Source organism: Elgaria multicarinata, chromosome 4 (genome assembly GCF_023053635.1).
Source record: "Elgaria multicarinata webbii isolate HBS135686 ecotype San Diego chromosome 4, rElgMul1.1.pri, whole genome shotgun sequence".
Taxonomy (NCBI): domain Eukaryota; kingdom Metazoa; phylum Chordata; class Lepidosauria; order Squamata; family Anguidae; genus Elgaria; species Elgaria multicarinata.
In genome coordinates, this window is record NC_086174.1 from 120184589 (window position 1) to 120209195 (window position 24607).

Below are 24607 nucleotides of genomic sequence, written 5' to 3' on the forward strand. Positions count from 1 at the left end.
TTTACACACCTGGTATGACGCAGGGTTCAGGTGAAATGTTACCTGAAAAGCTTTGTGACTTTTGTTGCTGTTGTTGTTTTCAATATTTGTAACAAATATTTAAGATGGCACTGTGAAAATGAAACTAATAATAATAATAATAATAATAATAATAATAATAATGAGCATATTTCTTATATATCCCTAGTCACGTTCCATATTTCATCTTGTTGGATAGATTTTCAAACATAGCTAGCTAGGGCTGAAAGCCCTAAGCCAGGGTTTCTCTGACACTGGTAAGGAACATACTACTCCACAAATCTTTTACCAAGGTTTCATTCTGGAGCTAAATCACCATAGAAAATGAATGGTTGGTAAAAGATCACTTTTGCTGCTGAGGGAGGAATTAAAGAACAATATAGATGGAAAGGATTGAAGGCTTAATTCTGTTGAAATGCACAACCATTCATGTGGGAGTTACTTAATTGCTCTGTGCTACATTCCATCCAACATCATGCCCATTTTGAGAGTTTTATAAAAACTCCTTATTTCCAGGCATGTTTAGTAATCAGGGCATCCGGACAGTGTCAGCCCAAGAATTTCTGCTGCCTAAATTGCAGCCAAAATATGCCTCCCCACTAGGAGCAAGACTTATTGCACCAATCAGATGATAGTTTCTACCTTCATTTATTCCTCTTCATGATGCTTCTTGAAGTAGGTCACTTCATCCTGCTGCTAGCAGTGTGGCCCTGATCGTGGACTGTATATCAAATTTCCATTTCCTGGATGATTTGCAAATTTTACCTGGGTGATGTGCAGGTAAAATCCATGCCCCATTTTTTGACAGAGAGCTGTACAAATGCCTCTTTCAGATTTTTCTGGTAACCATGTTTTTTCTGTACTAAGAGAAATACATACAAACTTTGTGGGTGATGCGGAAGTACCTTAATATTTGGGAGTGCATATCTATCCCGTTTCTTATTTTGAGGGACAGAGTTACTAATATCTTATTGCAAACTTAATTTTCAACTATATGTATATCAAAATTTGGCTTGCTGCATAGTATACGACAGGATCTACACTACTGAAGTGCACTGACAACTGCTGGGGCTGATAACACATTCCATATACCATTTTCAAACTTCTTTCATAGTGTCATTTCTTGTTTGGTGTAGATTTGGCTCAGGAGTAGCCTAACTGATCTGGAGTACTTTATGCATCTACATTTGCAAGAGAGATGAGCAAACATCCCATTTTCAAACTTATCTAATAATCACATTATCTTAGACTAGGTGTGCTCAAAAGTTCAACGTTTTGGATGGTACACAAGTCCCTGAAGCATTTGGGAGTTTTGACTTTGAATTTTCACAGATGTTTGTTGCAATTATGGTCTTACGCTATATTTATTCAAAAATTAAGCTTTGTAAAATGTAGAGATACCTTAATAACCCAAAGAAAACTGTGGGGTCATCATGATTCAAGATGGTTCTTGAGTGTATAGGCCATTTCTGTCATGAGTCTGTATATGCAGCAAAGGTACTACAATTGCATCATTCCTACAGCCCATGTGAAATGGATGGGGATTCCTATTTTAAATCATTATGGATTACTTTTTAAAGGTTTACAAAATCATGCACAGTTAACATTTAGTCCTTTCATTGTTTTGCTTTCTTTCATTATTTAATTTTCCTACTCAAAGGATAAAAAATACATAGAAAAAGAAACCCAGTCTTTTTGCAGTCTTCTTTTTTTCTTCAAGGACTTGAATGGCTTCAGTGTGCAAGTTTAAAAAGGAAACATTGATTGGAAAAGAAAAGGAAAGGGGGAAAAATGCTGTGTTTTGACCACCGTTTCTTTGGATTTAAACAAGTAAAGCCTGTGTAACTTCTTGTTTTCAATAATTTCCTGTATATTTCCCCCAATTAAAACTTGCCTTGCCAGGACACCAGTAGGTGCTGTGACGAGAAGATGATATAGCCTCAGGCATCCCCACAGTTGGGCCTGGCTTTAAAACTCTGAAACCAGCAGGAAGACTTTGTCATTGCAGAGTAAGGGGCAAATATTCTTCTGCTTGGCTGGCTACCCTAAACATTAAAAATGTCATTCAGAATACAATTAGAATAGCCTAATATGCCAGGCAATAAGAATCACGGGCATACAGTATGTGAGAAGTCAAAGAAGAAATTGGATTAATAGTACACATATGCATCCATTTGTACCACAAGTGGCATAATCTGGGCAGCCACGCAGTACAAACCAGAAAATAAATTTGTTGTGGGCTGTGATTTTTCTATACTGTTGTTATATGTTGAAAAGATAGCTGATATACCATCCAGCACTTTTCTTTTCTTATATTTTAAAAGAAGGGCCATTTTACCATTTATTAAAAAAACTTTTTTTCAGGATTTCCTGATCTGGAACTTTGATCTTCATTCTTTGTCCAATTCTTTTCCCTGTACAAATGTCAATAATCACATGAAAGAAAGATTAATAAATATAGGGCATGTCTACACCTTAAGGGTGTAGAGGGAGGGAGGGTGGAGGATCGCAGACTTACCTACTTCTGCAATCCTTCCCCAGCGTCTTGACTGCTGCACAATGTTCCAAAAGGAAGAGAGGGACATCACAGCCACCATTTTTTTTAAAGAGGAGCCACACGTGTGCATGCGGGGTGAAAAACAAGGTAAAAAAGGTAACAGAAAAATACGCCCACCCACCCACCCCCACCATCCCTGGGATGGCAAAATTGCTGGGCCCCCATGGTCATGGAGCCACCCTGCACAGCTCCGTGCTCATTTCAGGTTCCGGGAGCTAGCAGCACACCAGCCACAGTCCTTGGGATGGTCCTGGAACTGTGCTGAAAATCGGGGTAACTGGGCAACCAGTTATTCTGGGAAAATGCAGTGGTCATCCCTGTCTGCCTCCCCAAATCCCCTGTGCATCATTTCGATGCACAGGGATAATCCAGGAACGACCGTGAAGAAAGGGCTAGTGTAGACATGCCCATAGTTTCCATTTGTCATGGGAGTGTAAATCTGTAATTCCAAGTTGTGTCAGAAATTCTCCTTAATTACCTTGATAAACTTTGTTGGACTGCATGACCTCTCTCTCTCTCTCTCTTTGTTGGACTGGCCAAATGCTGAATGGAGAGTTTATGAAAGGATAATATAGGAATAGTATTTCTTAGCAGCTGGCATCTATGTGGCTTCTGTAGCACCTGGAAGAAGCGACCCATCTGCACAAGATTATAAGAGGGATAACTTTGTTATCCCTCTTTCTCAGATTGACCCTCTCATTCGCTAAGACTTCCTCCACCCCATTCTCTGTGTCAGCAGAGGTGCTGTCACCGAGGGAGTGGGACTCCGCTATTAGGTCCCTGAAGGTCTTGTCCACCAAGCTGTCTCTCCCAGCTTCTCAAGTCTAGCAATCTTCAAGGTATTGATAGGAAATCTGAATTGCCAATGAAATGGAGCACTATATCACGTTTCCACAAATGGAAAAGAACGTGCTTCTTAAACATATTCCCCATGGTGTCATAAATTTCTTTACTCTTTTACTCATTAACAAAATACTGCCACTGGGTCTGGTAATTTTGGGACGTTGTCTAATCCCCTTGAAAATGTTAATCCTGCACTCTAATTAAAGATGCAAAACTTCTGGACCTGGATCAGAGGCAATGTAACTTTAAGAATCATATCCATGTAAATGCCCTCAAATGTGTTACAATCATATCCTTAAGATACAATTTCAATATGCATGTAAAACGACACATGCTTCCCTAAACTTTCTGATCATCTCCATTTCTTTTCTTGACTTCAGCAGTATAATTATATTGGGAACTACATGGGGGATGGGGACCGTTATGAAGGTGGGAAGCCAGCAGGGGTGTGGGGACTATCTAGGGGCAGGCAAACAAACAAAGATTGCCATGATTCTCAGTAGTGGAAGTCTGATCTTTTGTTACCCTGTACAGATCTAGACTCAACTCGTGCCTGATACTCATTCATGATCGCTGCTCGCTCTGCATGTACTGGAAGCCTGTGCAAATTGAGCCACAATAGAAGGAGAGATTTGTGCAGATATCCCCAAATTTGCACAAATCTACTGAAATTTGTGCAGATTTTCTCTATAGACTAGGGGTGTGCAGGGACCCCCCCAATTTGGCTTAGAGGTTGGTTTGGAGCCCCCTAAGCTGCCCTGATTTGCCTTTATGGTCATCAGACCACCACGATACCTTAAAATTGCACAGGGCCTAGTTCTTCCCATCGTCAGGGTTGTTGGCAGCCGGCAGAAGCTAGGTGGTGGCAGTGACGACAACAGCAGTGGCGGAAAGTAAGGCCAGGCCCCAGTGCGGCTCTGGAGCGGCCCTAGGCTTCAGAGCTGTTCACCTTCGGCTCAGGATGCCTCAGGCTGACCCCAGACTGCCTCGGAACCGTGGTGGGCTGGGCTGAATCAGCTCGCCTTGGCTTGGATTCAGGGCTGAGGCTCTGCACAGCCCTACTCTAGACTAAAGCGGAGCTGATTTGTGCAAATTAGGAAATATGTGGAAATTGAACTGGAAATAGGGAATAAGATGAATGTGATCATGTGTTAGACAATTTGAAATATGTTCGGTGGACTTATCCTCATACTTATGTTCAGAGTTTTGAAAGGGGTATGCTTGCATGTTTTGCAAGCAAAAATGAAATTTTCATATACTCCTAGGGCTGTCCAGCATGTCTCATTGCATGCCAAGAGTACGACTGTCTGCCAGTTGGGCAGAAGTTGTAGGTGTGTGCTTAATGTCATGAGCTCCTGACTCTCAGGGAGCTGGTTTGTTCCCTTGAAGTTAAGGTTGCTGACCTAGAGAACAGTGGAAACAGTGGCAGGATCTAAACTACTGCTTTAAAATGGTTTTTAACTGTAGTGACAACTGTTGGGGCCCAGAACACAAACCATAGACAGTTTTCAAACCATTTTCAAAGTGTCATATCCTGCTCGGTGTAGATCTGGCCAGTGATCACAGTTCTATTAGATTTAACATATATTTAAGTGGGGAATTGCAAACAAAATCACATTTGACTTTAAAAGAGGAAATATTTCTAAAATGAAGGAACTGGGAAGAGTCAAGAGTGTTAAATCACTTCAAAATATTTGGAGGTTATTCAAAACCACAATAATAGAAGCTTAGTAATAATCTATGCTACAGGTTAGGAAAGGTAGCGCTAGAGTTGCTGAGAGCTTCCAGTTGGGTCTGTGAGGGCAGGGGACCCCCCTCGCTTCTGGCCTTCATGCACAACTGGATGCACCCAGTACAAGAGTGGACCTGTGTCCAAGCACCCAGGTGAGGGTCCACCCTGGGGAGGTGTGCTTTCCAAAGCCATCCCTCCAGGCACACTAATGGTTACTGCTATTAGCGTGCCTGGGGAATTATGCACTTTCCGTAGCCTCCGGAAAGCACATTTTCCCCTGCTCTGCTGTAAATGGGGCTTTAAAGGGCCTCTTAACACATGGCTACCTCTATATGTTTTACCCTCTTCGAGTAATAGCAGTTTGGGGTGGAGGGGAGAAGAGGAAATTTACATAGGGTAACTGGTATGAGGGAAAGGGTTTATCCCCTTTCATATGCCATGACCCTGTTTCAAATTACCCTTCTCCCTGCAGATGCTTTTTGGACACATACAAACACACACACTTATTTTCTTCCGCCACACACAGTACAAGGGAAAGCGTATATGCCTGGCACTAATATATTATTAAATGGAATCAATATTTCTCATATGTTCCTATATAACAAAGCATACAAAACACAAACAAGTAATTCAAAACTTGTAGAATGACATATTCTGACAGTTAAAGTTTCCAGTAAGTGTGTGTGTGTGTGTGTGTGTGTGTGTGTGTGTGTGTGAGAGAGAGAGAGAGAGAGAGAGAGATGAGGGGTGGAAGGGAAAGAGAAAGAGAGGGAAAGAAAATGTAATTCTGATGCCAGAGAGACTTAAGTTGTTATGTTCTCTGCAGTCAGACTACATAACACTTCAACTCAGGTAAAAAGTCTTATCACATTAGAGGTTAAAATAAAGTGACAGAAACCTTAGAATGCTTTTTTGCTTGTAAATGCCTTCATAGAGGCTAAGGAATTAGACTTAAAATAAGCAATGCAATTTCTGTGAGACAGTTGATAAGTTTTGACAAACAGAGAGGCTAGAAAATAGTATTGTGCCGTTGGTGGTGCTCACATAAATTTACTTTATGGTCCTTTTACCTGAACTCTGTTTTTTTGTTTGTTTGTTTATAGCTCTCAAAGGCATTTTGTCATTTGACAATACAGAAATACAGCTCATTTGGCATTTAGAGAGAGCCGGATGCCCCTAAAGGGAGAGATTGAACAGTGTGATAGAAGGATGCAACAGAAATATTTCTTCACTGAAAAGGCACTATGTTACCTCATTTTGATTTGTACGAATTGAAAGCATCAAATAATTGCACACGTTCCTTCCATATATATGGTGTAGCCTGAGATACATTCATTAGAGTTACCTTGTCTTGACTTGAAGACACAACAATAAGTTTTGTAGGGGGGCAGTGGAAGAGCAGTTTGCGCCCTGGTCAGACAGGGAAAGAGACCCAAACGCATGCATAAGGAGAGGTCCCTTCATCTCAGTGGGATTATGTAGACATTTTGGCTTAGCTCCTGGGAATCATGGAGGCTGAATGGGGAAGAACTATCATGTCTGTTCTATCTTCCTGACGAATAGTTCTGTTTGTGGATCTCCATCTATTTCCCCAGCATAACTGGAGCTGCTGTTTTGATAAGATAAGCATCTTTCCTTCTGGTAGATGGGGAGGTAGCTGGAAGAGAAGGAAAGGAAGGAAAGAGTGTAAGTTCTCCCTTCTTCTCACTCTATAGTGACTTCTGAGTAATTGAAAGGAAAATGTCAGGATTCCCACTTCACTGTCGACAAAACTAACTTTTTCTTTGTTCAGGATTCTAGGAAAATGCAATAGAAAAATCAAGGTATAAATATAATTTTGAACATTTTGACTTCTATTTGAATTAAAATGCACTTGGCACTTCCAGTGTTCTTTTCCGCATAGGTAAAGCAATAGAACAGTGGCAGCGGAAATACTGCCAGATTCAATGTTACTTCCTCGGTGAACTACTGAAGCATTCCTCACCACTTTTAAACAAATTTAAATTTTCTAGTACGCTGCATTTCAAAGAGTTGGGTATACTGAAGCATTTAAGCCAAACGCTATTGTGACAAAATGTACTGTGACTGGATTTAAAATGTGTATTTTGGGGACAATATTGCTATATAATTGATATAAATGTTGTGAGATTTTGTACTGTATAATTGTTGTTTGGTTGATTCTAAACTGATGTGTATTTGAGGTAATTTTTAATTTTATGCTTGACTGTCAGGAGAAGTGGCCCTGCACTAAGTGAGGGAAACCCCTGTGAGAATCTTAAAATGGAAAAGCAGGTGCTAAGAGAGCCAGCAGTTAGATGTGACAGTTAGGAGTAGTTGAGGTTTATGAAGGAGAGCAGGGGGAAGAAAGCTGGTGAAGAGTGTAGGTGGAAAAGAGATTTAGGTTTAAAAGAACAGCTGTCATAGCCAAAATGTTAGTAGTTAGGTTTATGGAAACAAAATAACAAACCCCGCTATAATAGAACAGTTTGCGACAAAGGAAAACATAATACTGGTATTTTAATTTTTTTTAACTAGCTGCTCTAATCCCAAACCTCACTTCGGTAAAATAGTTTTTACATTTCAGTGTTCTGAATTTCTGTTTCTCTTTATCAGAAACAAAGTGTTTCTTTTGAAAGGAAGCTATTTAAATGTCATTATAATCTCTCATGCCTAACAATATTTACCGTGAAGTGGTGAAAGAAGGTTCTGGGACAAGACCCAAAGCACACATTTGTTTTTGTTTTCTCTCTAGAGTAAGCACAGGGGTCCCAGTCCAGATTCAGAACCTATCTGAGAGGAATATGGAACTTTTAAACCTTCCCACTCTTTGGCCCTGATCTGGATTGCCCACCATGCTTGCAATTTATATTGGGCCTGTTCAGACAACACACTATGCCATGGTTAGGCCTCTAACCCTTTTGCAGCAAATATTGAACATGTTTCAATCATAGTTATGTAGCCCCCATGATTAGAAATGGTTTGCACAACATACTAAGTCATGGTTCACACAATACACTAAGCTATAATGTTTAGCTCAAAATGTTTAATCACCGTGGCTTAACATGTTGTCTGAACAGGGTAACTGAGAAATAGTGATCCATTAAAACAAATGCATTATTATTTAGCAATATATATTGCGGTGAGTGGAGTGTGGAAATAACGAGGCAACACAATAGTTTGGGTTAAAACTGGGCCACATTTATTGAACACAACTGCAGAAGGGTAACCTAAGCGGGCATCTCCTCTATAACGGCATGAATCCGTATTCTCTTGGGCGAAACATTCCTGTCCAGAGGGTGGCGCAAAACGTTCCGCCACCCTTTGGCTCCCCCTTTCGAGGTGGGAGACCTTCCGGTGTCACCCCTCCTCGTGACGTAAGTGTGCGGGTGAGTGAGAAGGGTCGGTCTCAAGGGTAACCCTTATCTCCCCAGCTGGACCGTAAGGTTCGCAGCTGTTGAGCCTCAGGTGTTTACCCATCACCGCTAGGTGCCGTGGAATGCTCACCAGCCCTAAACACATGGAGATGTCCACTTCCCTGCCAACCAATGTGACCGAAACAGAACTCCAATCAACCTATTTATTACACCCTAGCCTGTCTTGCAGTGTGAAGTAGGCGAAAAAACTTATGATCTTAACAGTAGGTAATAAGTAAAAAATTCCTACTTGGCCTCCTAGTGACAACCGATAAACCACACTACCTACAGGGAAGGGCGGGAGGGAGCTGCTTTGCAAGAAAGGAGGAGGGGAGGGTAAGTTTCCCCCCCTTAAATAAGCATGGGGACCCCTCCTCTCCTTGGTGGCCAATGGATGCTCTCCACGCCTCGTCGCGCCACCCCCACCCGCAACGACCTCACCACACCCAAGCTATGCTGGGCGTGTTTGTAAGGCTTTTGTAGGCATGGTGAGGACGGGGGATGATGTGGATTGGGACTGCAGTGGGGGACTGCCCCTTATACCAGTGTGCGCTTACCCTAGAGTCAGAAAGGATAAAAAGATGTATGTGTCAGCTATGTCTTCAAAGTAACATATGCTTTTGTCCTAAAAGAGTTTGTAGCTGAATTTTCAGAGGTGTTCTATGGTGGTTGATGCCCACTGAGGCTGATCGGGTGGAGAAGAGGGCCACTAGAAGTGGTGGTAGTGGAGCCAAGACTGGGGGCCGTCACCAGAGGCAGACCTCATTGGGGTTACCAGAGGTGGAGTTGGCTTTTGAATTCTCAAAGGCAAGGAACCCATTCCACAGAAAGGGGAAACTAATGCCCATGAACTTTAAGGTCATAAGCGGAAACCAGGATGTGGGGAATTCACACAGTCACACATCATCATGAATAATAATGAGGAGGAGGAGGATAATCTTCAGAGCCACACAGGAAAGCAACCCTTTGAACTCGGCCACAAGTTCTCAGAATATTTCTTTCTTTCTTTCTTTCTTTCTTTCTTTCTTTCTTTCTTTCTTTCTTTCTTTCTTTCTTTCTTTCTTTCTCACTCATATCCACTACAAAGCATCCCTCTACATGCCTACTCAGAAGCAACAGTCATCATGGGCAGCAGGCTCTGAGTGTAAGTTTTAAGTATGTGTGGTATTTGTGCACACACAACAAAAATAAGGAAACGTTCTTGTCCTCACAGACTTCGTGTAGTATGCTAGCACCAAGGCAAATACAGAGGCAATTGTTTTAAAGAGTCCCCCTTTCTTTGGGGGGGGGGACATGGGGCAAAATGTTCCCCACACCTCTTGAGTGTTGGCAAGGAGCATACAAGCGATGGGTAGCTAGGCAATTTTCCTACCTGGATCCTCTACAAGACCAAATGTAGCTAAGTAAAGGGCTACTGGCAGTTTTGCTACACCTATATACTAGAATATGTCAAGCAGGGCATAGGTACAAGATTAGAATTACCTGGAAACTGGGTGGAGAAAGCTAACTACACTGTAGAGGTATCTGTTTTCCTGACTCTCTGTGTCCCTTCTTAAGCCTTCATGGCCTACAGGATAATTTGTAATGCAAGGTAGCAAAGGTGACTGCTTAGGTTGAAGATAGATGCACGATTTGAAGGAAGTTCACAATGCCATGGATGCACTGTCAGTTCTGATTTCATATTAAGATCTGTCTCTAGCGTAGTAGCAAATTGAATACTGATATGCCATTCTCCCACCTCCAGTCTCGCTCACTTATCTGCTTGAGTTCACTACTGCTTTCATCTTGTCCTCCTCCAGCTGAGTAACAAAGTGTCTCACAAACAGGTGCTTGAGATGGAAATGGCACAATCTCTCCCTGCCTCAGGGCACCCAGATGCAGGATGCTTTGTTTGCCTAGGATGGATGGATCTGTCAATCTGGGCCTCCATGAGATGGCCATTTATTTTTTATCTTTTTGAGGTCAAGCTCATTCTGTTCAGTTTCTTCAGGAGCTTGCAAACGATTTAAAAAAACCACATGGAAATTTGGATGCATTTTTCATAACGTACACATTAATGTACACATTTTTGTGTGCATTTTTAAACATGCATTTTGGGATGTTGTGCGTAATTTGGAAATGTACACATTTTTCTTTGGGCATTTTCCAAACGTATGCATGTTGTCGAACACTTTTCTTTTGCAGAACGCATCACAAGCTTGAAAATATATGGATTTTTGACAAGAAATTGTGCTTGGTTCACTTTCAGGTCTGGGAGGTGCAAATTGGGTAACGCTATAAAATAACCTTGATGGAGCAAATTTCTCACACATCCTTCTATGTTTCCCAGCTAGATGAGAAGACAGTAGCAGCAGTGATGAGGAAGTGAGTTAAAAGGGAAATGGACAAGGCTGACATTCGTTGAAATACTAGAGAAAGAAATTAATATGAAAAGAGAGCTGACAGGACTTCCACAGCATTGTGGAGTATCTTTTTAATTGTACATTTATTCAGCTTCAGCTTGCTCCCCCCCCCCCCCACACACACACCCTCCTAGTTCCCAAGAGGGATGATATGTTGCAGCAGAGGTTCTCGGAACACTAACTGTAGTAGTTAGTGGACCTGGCTTACAGCAACAGTCAATTTTTTAGTTCACCGTTTTGGAATTTAAAGTGCATTTCTTCTCCCATACTTTGCCTGAGGAGATCAACAAACAAGTATGTTCTTAAGGGTCAACTCTTTTCCGAAAGGGAAATATATCATTTTATTTTATTATTACTCTTTTTCTATGGCAAGGTGAAAATGCAAGTCTATGAGTGCAGATTCAACCCTGTGGGCAACCCACTTGCATTCAATCTTTTAAATATACTTGGTTTGATAAGTGATGATATTTTTCCACTAACACATTTGACAGGCAGTTAAGTATAATGCTTCCAACATGCAGTGTATCACTGCTTATACACTGGGATGAAATGTCTCTTCTTTGTGTACTGCATTTGTCACTGTAAATAGTGTGCGTTCCTGCCTAATAACACTCTAATCCGACCTGCCTTCTAATCTATCAGTGTATTTTCTGAAGATGCATTTTACCTTCCTATCGAAGTACCTGCACCAGTAAACAGATTCATCATGATGTCTGTATGATTGACATTTGTTGCTGAGAATCTCCAGCAAGTTTGGATTACAGTCATTTGAATCACAGATCACATGTTCAGAAATACTCAATTATTTTCAGGTACACTCTTTGACTCCAGTCCAAAGAAGCACACAGAAGGATCCATGCGTACAGCAGCACTTTTAGCTTTATTTTTAATAGAGCACCTCTGCTGTGCTGCATTGAAAACTGCTTCTGAAGCTTCTTACCTCATCATCCCACCACAACTGTGTTTCGAAAGCACTTCTGTTAAAAAGAAAGATAAAATTTCTCGTATTGCAAGCAAGTATTTGCATGGGTAAGGTGATCAATTAATTGGAGCCTTTGGGGAAAAAAACATGCAGCGATGACATTTCAACCTGCCACCAATCCTAAATGGTTGGATATATCGGGAAGACAAGAAGATCCTTGAACAATTATTGATGATACCTCCTTGTACTGAAAAGTAGCACTGTAGTAGAATCTGTGAGATAATCTTCCACTTGACCAAACTGTAGTTTAAATATGGTGCTGGAAGCTTTTCAGAGCTCATCATCAGGCAAAGTAAGTAGAGCAAAAAAACACAAAAAACCATAAGGCTATCATCAAGAGGGATTAGGAACACCTTTGACATTGAGCACATTCGGATGTGGGATAATGATGGCCATAGAACCATGCTGTGATAAGGGGAAGTATGGTCCCCCCATGTGACTGACAAATCATGCCAGGCAGTGTGGTTTATTTCCTCCAGTAGCCATGCTCCTCTGATGTTTTTCTGCCATGACAGCCATGCATCCCAGCGGCTACTGCAGAGGAAATTGGCTTGCCCCGGCCGGGCCTCTGTTGCATAGCAGATCTTGGCATAAATATCTGCCAAGTGAGGCAGAGCATCATCAGTGTTTCCAACCATCTTTCTAACTACTTGTATTAGTGCATGAGAGCTCCCCACATAACATGGTAAGCCACTGCAGGCCCCTTTACACCTACTACATCACATGAGTTACGAGGATGGGTAAGAACCCCCTCATGGGTGGGGAGAACGCCCACCACATGACATGTTAACTCCTCATGGGTTGCTCCCAGGAGTGACATACCATTGATTAGTGTGCCATGTGAACCCAGGCATAGTTTTTATATCACAGGAGCTAGGAGCATCTTCCTATGCTCCTCAATTAATGTCAGAAGCCCCAGCCACGTGGGAAGAGTCTCACACCAATGTTCCAACAACTTCCAGAAGGAGAACATGTATGTAAGAAAGACATGTTGAGTTGTATGTAAAGGTTGCATGAGTGGAAGGTAGTTTGCACAACAGAACTTTCTTTTAACCTCCTTCTAGCTGCAGCCCTTGTTACTCCCTGAAAATTTTCTCAGGGCCGTAGCTCCCTCCTGAGGCTTTGCCATATAGGGCTGCTGTTGGCAGAATAATCTTGTGCCAGAGGAATGCAAGGCAGTGTGAGATCGCTCTGCCTGCTGCTGGGTAATTTCCTCCTTCCCCCACAACCTTGCATGACACAGCCTTCCACAGTTCACATGGGGCCCATGACTTTCTAAGAGGGGTTTTGGGGAGAGTACGAGACTGTAGTGGGGAGGAGGGGAAGGGAAAGGTGGATTTCACAAGCTGCATTCATCTCATGTGATTGTTGGGTACAGGGCATGAATTTATTTCACACGATCCAAGAATACTTTAATTGAATTTTATAAAACATATATAAAGTTGTTTATACAAGCATATATTTTATTTTAGGGTGCATTTGAGACCTAAATCTGAATTGTTGAATTAGGATTATATTTCTCCTACTAGGCTGTATTTATCAGTGCTAGTCGTATTTTTATTTACTGTATGCTGTGTTGTATTCTAATTTTTTGGTTGAAAAAAATCAGTTAGCTTAGATGAGTTTCTTTTTAGATGTAGAAATTGACCATAACTTTTTTCATAGTTGAGCTGAGTGAAAAGACGTATAGTGTAAAAAAGAGTTCCTGTCATTAGGATTTGAAAATACTCTCACACACAACTTGTCATTACTGTGATAGACTTCCGTGTCCAAAAATGGGATTTGATGCTTGCCTGAATGGAGAGAAAAAATTATGTTAGGGTGTATTGTGTTCATCATTTCAAAAAGATCCGTTAATCTCATGGGATTGGTGATCAAAAAATATCGTCAATGATTTGTTTATAGACCAAAATATCCGTATGAAAGAGATTATTTCTAGGGTGACAAACAATGGATTTTTCCAAAGACGTCATAAATAAATTGGCCACACTTGGGGCAAATGGACTCCCCATGGCAGTGCCTCTAATTTGTAAAAAAAAATTGTTTGGAAAATCTGAAATTCTAAATCTGAAGTTTTTTACATCCATACATTTGAACAACTTTAAAACTAAAGTAATAAATTTAATACATCACTATTTCAATTGCCATATTTAAATCTCACAATAGGTTTAATAAATACGTAATATTAGTTGATGTCTGCGTATTATTTCTCCAGTAAGTAGTAAAACATGTCCAGTTTTCAAGAAATGTGCTATATTTTTGTCCTCCAACATTACATTAATGACACAGTAATGAGCCATGCTTCAAAAGCTCTCATGTATAGCATAAAAGTAACATCAGGAGGCCCCCAAACTGGAGAATATTGAAGTCAAAATTGGGGATCTCATTTATGTGAAATGAAGGAACTCCTTGGCCCAGACTGGATCATAAGCTCAGCAGTCTTATCCCTATGAATGGTGGGAGACCAAGGTCTCCACTTCTCCCTGCTCACCAGGTATGCCTGTCCCACCACCCATAGTCCCAGACGTCTATACAAGGGTGTAATGATTCAATGGGTTATACATGTGTAAACTGCAATGTGTATAGGCATGAATAACATAATCTGTATCAGACAACCTGGAATTCCTATGAGACATTTTGGGCTTGTATATATTATATATACAGTACAGTACATATAATCTATTCAGATGTACCCAGGTATAGACAAGGGTGAGAGTGGTGAAATAGGTGTACCTGATGGGCAGGTGGGAAGAGACCATCGTAGCTTTCCTACGACTCATAAAGTCAAGGTCGGGGTAAGTATAATGTGATTAAGCCCACTGACTGTCAATCCAAAGGCATCCTGAGTATAGTGAATATATGATAAAATGTTCTCATTCTTTTTCCATGTTCCTGTTATTTTATTTATTTCATTGTATTGTGCAGCATGTTCAAAATAAGTTAAATAAAAAGGTCGCATCATAGTGATGGACAAGGACCCAGATCCATTCCCTCACCTGATCAAAACCTTAATTGTTTTGTCATCTTTCCTTAACTATTGTGCAATTTCCTAATAACAAAATGCATTGCAGAGTCTTCTTAGTTATTGATAATGAAACAAAATGAATAATCATGTAGCTCCAGATGCAATTCGATTGATTTAAGGGTTGCTTTTCAATGTTTTTCCTTTTCGTTACAGGTTTTGATTTAGTGAAATGTGAGGACCCTGGAACACCAAACTATGGCTACAAGATCCGCGATGAAGGGCATTACACCGAAACTGTTATTCTATATAGTTGCAATCCGGGCTACATGATGCATGGCAGTAGTATTATTACCTGCCTAAGTGGAGATAGAAGAGTTTGGGACAAACCTTTGCCTACTTGTATAGGTAATATCAGAGAATATAGTAATGTAAGAGTTCAGCATTAAAGCTGTAATATTTCTCCTTATGGTTTATTCATTATCATTTATTTGATAATTGTCTTTTGAAATGCTATATAATCTCATAGAATCATAGAATAGTAGACTTGGAAGGGCATTGAGTCCAACCCCCTGCTCAATGCAGGAATCCACCCCAAAAGCAAACTCGATAGATGGTTGTCCAGCTGCCTCTTCAATTCCTCTAGTGTGGGAGAGCCCACAACCTCCCTAGGTAACTGGTTCCATTATTATACTGCTCTAACAGTCAGAAAGTTTTTCCTGATGTCCAGCCGGAATCTGGCTTCCTGTAACTTGAGCCCATTATTCTGTGTCCTGCACTCTGGGAGGATTGAGAAGAGATCCTGGCCCTCCTCTGTGTGACAACCTTTTAAGTATTTGAAGAGTGCTATCATGTCTCCCCTCAATCTTCTCTTCTTGAGGCTAAACATGCCCAGTTCTTTCAGTCTCTCTTCATAGGGCTTTGTTTCCAGACCCCTGATCATCCTGGTTGCCCTCCTCTGAACACGCTCCAGCTTATCTGTGTCCTTCTTGAAGTGTGGTGCCCAGAACTGGACGCAATACTCTAGATGAGGCCTAACCAGGGTCGAATAGAGAGGAACCAGTACCTCACGTGATTTGGAAGCTATACTTCTATTAATGCAGCCCAAAATAGCATTTGCCTTTCTTGTAGCCATATCGCACTGTTGGCTTATATTCAGCTTGCAGTCTACAACAATTCCAAGATTCTTTTCATTTGTAGTATTGCTGAGCCAAGTATCCCCCATCTTGTAACTGTGCCTTTGGTTTCTATTTCCTAGATGTAGAACTTGGCATTTATCCCTATTAAATTTCATTCTGTTGTTTTCAGCCCAGTACTCCAGCCTATCAAGATCACTTTGAAGTTTATTTCTGTCTCCCAGGGTATTAGCTATCCCACCCAATTTTGTGTCATCTGCAGATTTGATAAGCATTCCCTGCACCTCCTTGTCCAAATCATTAATAAAAATGTTGAAGAGCACTGGGCCCAGGACTGATCCCTGCGGTACCCCACTCGTTGCCTCTCCCCAGTTTGAGAAGGTACCGTTGTTAAGCACTCTTTGAGTCCGATTCTGTAGCCAACTGTGAATCCACCTAATAGTTGTTCCATCTAGCCCACTTTTAGCTAGAGCACGATATCAGAATATCATGGTGCACACTATACAAGTGTGTTTAAATATACATATTGAAACTAGAGATTTATGAACCATTTCAAAGAAATCCTGTTTGTCTTACCAAAACTCCTTTTTCCCCCTCAAAGTTCTTCTCATCTTTTGCATATGAATCTTTAACTTCACCTTGGATTTGGTTTTTCAGTAAATATGATGCAGCTTAGGAATGTATATATACCTACAGTCCATGAGAAATTTCCCAAGCCTTATCAAAAGTCTTTGAGTTTCTTTTTGGAATTCCTCAGAAGGTTTGTCTAAGTAGGAATATCCAGAATCACCATTAGTTCCTAGAAAACTGGGGAAATATACTGCGGGGACAAATTGTAGCCGTGGTCCAAAAGCCGTTCCCCATGGCTCATCCATAGGGAGAGGACAGCTTTTGCCCCAACCCCATTGATTTCATCCCCACCCCACTCCCAGCACCAGTTTTCTTTATAGGAATCTATGGCTCTATTACTTCCTATGGAGCAGGGATGAAATCAACCAGAATCTACTCCTTGTGGGTCATCTTTTTGTTGGGAGGACTTGGGGGCTTTAAGAACTTGCCTGTCTTTTGAGGTAACCTTTTACAAGCCCCTGAAGTTCTTTTCTGAGCATCCCTACTGACTAACGGTCCTTTTTGTGAGATCAGGCAAGCATGTATACATTTCATGTAATAAGAACACTTTAAAATTCTAATCTTTTCTGCCCTACACTAATAGTTCCCATTAAGTAGATTTCTTTGATTCTTTCCTCTGTGGTTTTATTTTTTCTAACCCAAAGCAACCTGAGATCAGTTTTATCTGAGTAAAGGAAAGGTAGATGTGTAGATGAACTCTATGAAGTACCTTTTCACTTTTGTTTAAGAGAGCTTTTAAATCAAGGAAAGCAAAAGTAATTGAGTACCCTTATGTCTTTAATCTATTCTCTCAGTTCTTTCAAACTCATATATGACATAAAGGTCATGTCATCTTTCTTGCCAGTTATATAAAAAAAATTTGATTCTGACTGACCAAGACCTGAAATAGCCTATTTAGGTGTACATTGTTAGCAAATGATACATGCACAACACAACACATTAAATGTGAGAATAAAAACCCTCTATAAAGATAAAGAAAGGATTATTCTTATTTAGCAGAGATATGACTACAAGAAATGAAAATGCTCTGGCCTGTTTATGCGATAATAATAATAATAATAAATTTATTTATTACCCACCTCTCCCTTTGGATCGAGGCAAGGAACAACATTAGTAAAATACAGTATAAATCAGATATATAAAATTAATTAAAAGTGCAAATAAAATCAATACAGCATCAAAATAACAACAGATCTTAAAAATTCTTGGTTAACATTCATCTGAGTAGGTCTGTCAGAAGAGATTAGTCTTTATGGCTGACTTAAACTCAGAGAGAGTGTTAAGTTGATGAATCTCCTCCGGCAGGCCATTCCACAGTCTGGGGGCGACAGAAGAAAACATCCTCTGGATAGCAGTTGTCAACCTAGTTTTAGCTGACTGAAGTAAGTTCTCCCCAGAGGATCTGAGTGTGCAGGGCAGATTGTACAGGAGAAGGTGATCCTGCAGGTAACCTGGGCCCAAACCATGTAGGGCTTTAAAGGTTTTTTCCAGGTATTACCACATTGGTAATGACCAACACTTTGTACTTCACCCAGAAACTAATTGGCAGCCCATGGAAAGATTTTACTGTTGGGGTAATATGATCACCCCTAGATGTTCCAGTGACCAACGTGGCTGCCATATTTTGAACTAATTTAAGTTTCTGAACTAGGTACAATGGTAGTCCTATGTACAATGCATTGCGGAAGTCAAGCCTTGAGGTTACCAGTGCATGCACTACTGTCTTTAGATATGATTTTTCCAAGTATCATCTAGTAGTTTTCACTTCTTCTAGAGGCTCTACAAGTCCCAAAATTCTAAGGTTTTAATCTGCTCCACTCTCTTCCTTCATATACTTACCAGCTTGTTTTAAAATAAACTCTACTCTGAAAGCATCATTAATTACTTCTATGCGATACTACTACCAAACCTAAGAGTGGAGGTTAGAAAACATTGTTAGAAACCTCTGGAATCAATGAGCAATGAATAGGCATGACTAATACATGGCTCCAGCAGGCAGTTTACGTTCCAGAGCATAAAAGAGTTTTATTGTATAAATAGTTCTTCTGTAACATGATTAACAAATACTGGTCATTCTACAGTGGAATTGATGAGATTTGTATAAATAAAACATTGTGAATTCATTAGATGAACAGAGCATTATAATACATTTTGAGCTCTACCCCGCATTTACATGAAAGTCATGTCATACATAGCAAGACAATTTTAAATCTATTCATATCTCCCAAGAAAGGTAACCCTCTAAAATAACCTGGTGGGTATCAAATAACTAAGAAATAGTATGCTCTTTCAAATAGCCTTGTCTCAAATTGTATAGGGCTTTATAGGTCATAACAAGCACATAACCAGGTTGCTAGTCTCTTTCAAGGGAAACAAGGGAGTCACGTGATCCTGTAACCAGTCACGTGATCCATTCAACAATCTGGCTGCAGCATTCTGGCCCAGCTGAAGTTTCTGAATACTTTTCAAAAGCAGTTTCTGTAGAACCTGGTACAGTAGTCAAAACGATATATAGCAGTTTTGTGCAAGCAGTTTTGTCCAGCAGATAGGTGCAATATTTGACTGAATCGTGCTTTTGATGATAAAAGCATGAGACCTGGGGCACAGGTAGGACTTACTCTAATGAAGATTTTAAGCTATAGGGCCATCACAGATTTTGCCCCTAAGAGCAATGGTGGACATTTTTCAAAATGGGGTCCTAAGAAACATTTTCAATCTGCCCTATTATATGTTTGATGTTCTGTGGGTCAAAATGAATGTGATTTTGCTTGAATTTGGCATGTAAATACATGTGCAGACATCTACCATACACACTCACGTGTGCAAGCACAATGAAACAAATCCAGTGGAACTGTCCAACAACTCACATTTAGCATCAATGTATTGTAATGTTTGGTGGGCTCCATATTGAGATGATGGTCCTCAAGGTCCTTGGAGATCTTCTGGATGAAAGCGGGTGGACTGGAGTGCTTGTTCAGGCTGGTGCTACTACAGCAGGAAAAGCTGATTCATCTATACAAGCGTCCCATGTGACACACACCTGTAGGGCTCATCAATTCACAGCCAGTAGTCTCTATGTACTTCTCCAGCAGGCCTATAATGAGGATAGCAAAGACTCAGAAGACAATGGGCACTTTTTGTTGCTTGAACACTGTTGTAAGGAAAGAAGTAACTTATGCCCCCAGTTCCAATTCTGGTACATCATTCTACAGTTGGAGCTTGTCTTGATGATTTATGTGAGAGTGATATGAGAGGGAGACTTCCAGCTCTATATCAAAGCCCTGTCCAAGATTGTTCCCTGGTTCTTTGCACTGGACCATATACCCGCTATGCAAGATGGATCCCTGTCTACTTATGTCATATGGTTCCACTTAAAGAATGTCATTGTAAAATCTATGAAGAATTCATGAAAGGGAAATTTATCACAAAACATCCAGATGTGCCTTCTCTGCTATTGCCATTGACCAGGCCCATGAGCAGAATAATGCATCTGTAAAAGGTGATGGTGGGGCTGTAGGCCTAACAGAAAACACAGCAGCTCTGAGTCGATGGATGGTGACTGGTCCCAAGATGGTCTGCTTAACTGAAGAATTTGGGATGACCAGCATCATGAGGCCAAAAAGCATTCACAGATGGCATTTGCAAAATCTGCTCAGTCTCTTACTCAAGCTATAGAAGATATGGGAAATCCATTTAGTGAAAACAGCTGTGATCTTATTGTACTTGACAGTAGAAACACTGTAGATCCAGCAGTGGCAGACACACTAGTCAAGATTAAGGAACTTGGAATTGCCCAATATGAAACATATGTCAGTGAAGGGCTTGCCAACCAATACAAATTTACCATAGATCCTATCAAACGGAACAACCTCCATATCTTCAGCCATCCTCCAGTCAGAGAAAAGTCAAGTAAGCAGCTGTAACTTATGTCCCTAAGAAATGACTTCTTGGTTTTCTCTAAACTTTACATTGCATCCCAGATACACAATGGTGATTTAGATTACTTCTTTTGCCACGAGACTCAAGCCTATCCCCCAGTACTGTCAAAGATGGGGAGTCTGAAAACAGGAACAAAGTCAGATTTGTTGCACTGTTTGAACAAGCTCACACTGAGGAAAAAAAATCTCCAATCTTATAGTGCAGGTGAGCATTCTTGATAGCGCTGCCATTGTCAACATGCTGTGACCAGGGCTTGCAAAAACATCCCAGGATTATGACACTGATGTTGTCCTTCCCTATATCAAATTACAGCTTCAGTATGTAACAATATTAGACATTATCTGTGTATGTATAGGCATGAAAGCTTGAAGAGTGACATATGTTACCTCAGCTTTCTGAACCTTGGCTGATAGGCCAAGACAGCAGGCAGTAGAAGAGTGGCTGAAGCCACAGGAGAGTTTTGTAGTTTTGCTGTATGACCGTACCAGCACCGAAGAGCACATTAATGATGCAAGGAAGCAGCTGTTCATGCATAAAGGTAGAGCAATTGGCGGTCTACCTCCTACACATTCAGCATATCAAAAGGACTGTTTACCAAGATAGTCACTGCTGGGCCCAAATTATGATCACAAAAAACCACAGCTTCCCTGACCGAGTGATTGGAGGTGGAAGAAGAAGGACCAGGGTTGAAGGGAAATATGCTGGACAAACCCTACCAGAGGCTACACAAGCTTGTAGGGAACTTATACGATGTGGCTGCAAGAAGGGCCGTAGAGGACATTGCAAGGCTGCTCTACAGTGTGCTGCTCTTTCTCTTAATGGCGCACTTTGTACTGAGTAATAAGAATTGGGGTGGGTGGGTTTTCCAACAGTATCCCATGTGTATTTGACTTTGAAAAAAACATTTAGTGTGGTAGGCCTGGTAATGACAACATTGTATTTACGTGAAATAGACAGCAATCATTCTGTTCTTATTTTAGTTATTTCCCCCTAATGCCTAGCTTTAAAAAAACAACACAGGTTTATATTCTATTACAGAACCTAAAGGGTTTTCTGTTATTAACTCCCATTAGTCTTTTTGTACACTTCTAAAGTTATAATTCAAATAAATCAGGGCTCATAAACCCTAAAATTGGCATGATTCTCCAAAAATTGAGGAATCGTAATAGTGAATGGTGGCCATATTTGAAAATGGCTGCCAATTTTATTACAGGGCAAATCTGAGATGGCCCTATAGCCAAAAAATATTCAACATGGTATGGTCTACAAGTGTGCTGAATTTCATGCTTTTATCATCAAAGTCGCAATTATTTCACCTATCTGCTGGACTATAAAACTTGTGTTACTGTGACCTGATCAGACATCTCCAAGAATGGATACAGTTGGCACATTAGCCATATAAACAATGCCCCAGTAGAGGCCTAACTCAATTATAGGCCATGGTAAACTGTTAGGTCTCTGAGGCCTGTAATGATTGAGTCTGATAGACACCAATTGGATGTCCATGAGGACAGTTGTAATTCAGTTAATTTTCATAAATCTGTTCTCCCACTTATACTGGAGGTTTTATTAGGAGGGTGGATAAATTGGTTGATTTGTTGGTGGGATGTGCAAGAATTTGCTTAGCAGAATAGGGCTGGTGACCACTCCGGCACTTTTGGGTGATTGGCATAGCTGGAGATCCTGTTCCTCGTTAGTTTATGGTTGTCTAGTCAGAATATACAGTATATATGCCTTTGGAGATCCTCCTGGCTCATCTACTCAGAGTTTTCTGGTTTTGAGTGGGGATGATGTGGGGCAGGCTCCCCACACTTTCAAGTGTCACATAAGAGAGATGCCGGGTTTACCTGACTCCTGGTTTAAGAGCTCACCCATAAAGACAGGCTAGTTGCCTGAGATAAGGACATACAGATTCCCACACTTTCACATGCAGATCCAGGGAGGGGCTGAATCTCCTTTGCTGTCTAAATAAAGAGGCCCTAGTTTATCCCAAGTTCTGGTGTCAGTGGCTTTATTTCATGCTTTCTCCTCCACTCGCAAAACTTATCCATCCAGTTTGACCCACTCATAGCGCAACCACAGACTTGCAGGAGATCCTTGAGAGATAATTCAGAGTAACCTCCACCCCATCTTATTACATTGCTGAACTTTTCTATAAGATAAACTGCCTGAACTACTCATGGCACTTGTTGCTAAAAAAGTGATTTCCCCCCCCCCTTTTATTTTCAGCTGAGTGTGGTGGGCGAATTCATGCTGCTAGTTCAGGTCGCATTTTGTCTCCAGGTTACCCAGCTCCATATGACAACAATCTTCATTGTACTTGGATTATAGAAGCAGACCCAGGGAGGACAATTAGGTATGTATGCTGTTTCAGTGATTAAATTTAGTATTGCTCAAGTCTTAGCATTATAGTTTTGTCTAACTGCTGTATGTTAACTTTTCAAATATTATATAGTGACCTTGCAGTTTCTTCCCCTTCTAAGAGGTAATTTGCAAGATGGCAAAATGTCTGATTTGCTGGACTTAGAAATTATTTGTTTTCCTAAATAACAGACAGGTGTTTTATACAAATGAAAGGGCAAACACCTCTAGAAAGATCTTTTGATGTGAATACTTAATAGTGAGCCTCATAGAACTCAGTGGAACTTACTTCTGAGTAAACATGTTTAGCATTTTGCTCTAAATCACTGTGTCGGCACAGAAGCCCATAAATTCAGAAATAGCCATTCATGCTATTGTGCCACTACTTGGTTTTTCCTTTCATCATGAACTTAAATTGCAAAGGAAAAAATGAGAGCATGGGATCCTATCCAATCTTCTTCCGCAACATATTATGGCATATATATTTTCTTCATGCTAGGACTGTATCTGGCTGTAGCAACAGTAGCAAAGTAACTGTTGGCCCTACCGCAGCTAAACTGATCTGTACTTCGGATGTAATTCACAAACCATTAGAAAGCCCATTTCCACAGCAAGGAAACTGCCCGTCTTTTCAGTAGAAGAGAGATAGCAATCTCCTAGGAATGATAGCATATGACCATTTTTTTCTACACACATACACACAAAAATTCAAAATTGGCAGTAGAAAGATAATAGAGTGTACTTTTAAATAACGTATTTACTGTTTAAATTTTAAATAGTTAAGTTTCTAATATTAAATAGGTTAAACTTTAACTAGAAAAGCCTGTTTGCCTGAATAGTTTCCTTATACATATTCAGAGAAATTGATAACATTTTTCACACAATTTCATTTTCTTTTTCCTAGAAATAGAAAGATAAATGTATTCCCCTAACACTAGACCAAAAGACACTCACTCAATCACAAGTGAATTCAGTGCCCCATTTGCATTTTAATAGGAATGGCAAATGTGAAATTAATATAGAATGAAATAAGAAATTACAAACAAGTATCTGTAGCTAGAAAACAGATTTAATATTTACTTATTAGTAGCCTTCAGAGTCCGTATTTATTACAGCTAGTAGAAAAACAGGCTCAAATGGTGACCATTTTCAATAAAAGTGTAGCACTGTGGAAAGTGTTTCATATCATATGTAATTTCTAATGTTTTAAAAATGTGGATTGTGCTATGTACTGTGGAAATGGTGATAAACTATATTTAGCTTTCTGCTCCAGAATCTTATGTTCTAATTTAGTAAGAGGCTATGGATATCTGTACAGATATTTTCATGCTTCAGGTGTAGTCAGGCCTGACTTATAACATAATTGATTGGACACTTAACTTTCTATAACCACCAATATTCTTGTTCACTTGTAGCTATGAATGTCTAATGTTAATTGATGCCTGCCGTCTACAGAACAGATTTGGGCAAATTACAAAATTTGCTCAAGAGTGAACTGGGGAAGTTGCGCAAATTGTACATCAGCACATGTCCAGCAATTTAAGAAGATTTTCAGTGGACACGTGCTCTCACTCGCACTTGTGTTTGGGGCTTCGAGCAGGGCATACCCTTAGGTTTTGCAAGCAAATAATG

At 40.4% G+C, this 24607-nt stretch overlaps 1 protein-coding gene across 1 annotated transcript in view; it reads left to right on the forward strand.

Moving 5' to 3' along the window:
* Window positions 1-24607, forward strand: part of CSMD1 (CUB and Sushi multiple domains 1) — a 1175554-nt gene that overhangs the window by 936770 nt on the left and 214177 nt on the right. Inside the window, exons 24-25 of the mRNA XM_063125095.1 lie at window positions 15126-15317; window positions 22844-22970. Coding sequence (XP_062981165.1) covers window positions 15126-15317; window positions 22844-22970 — 319 coding nt within the window. The remainder of the gene's footprint in view (window positions 1-15125; window positions 15318-22843; window positions 22971-24607) is intronic.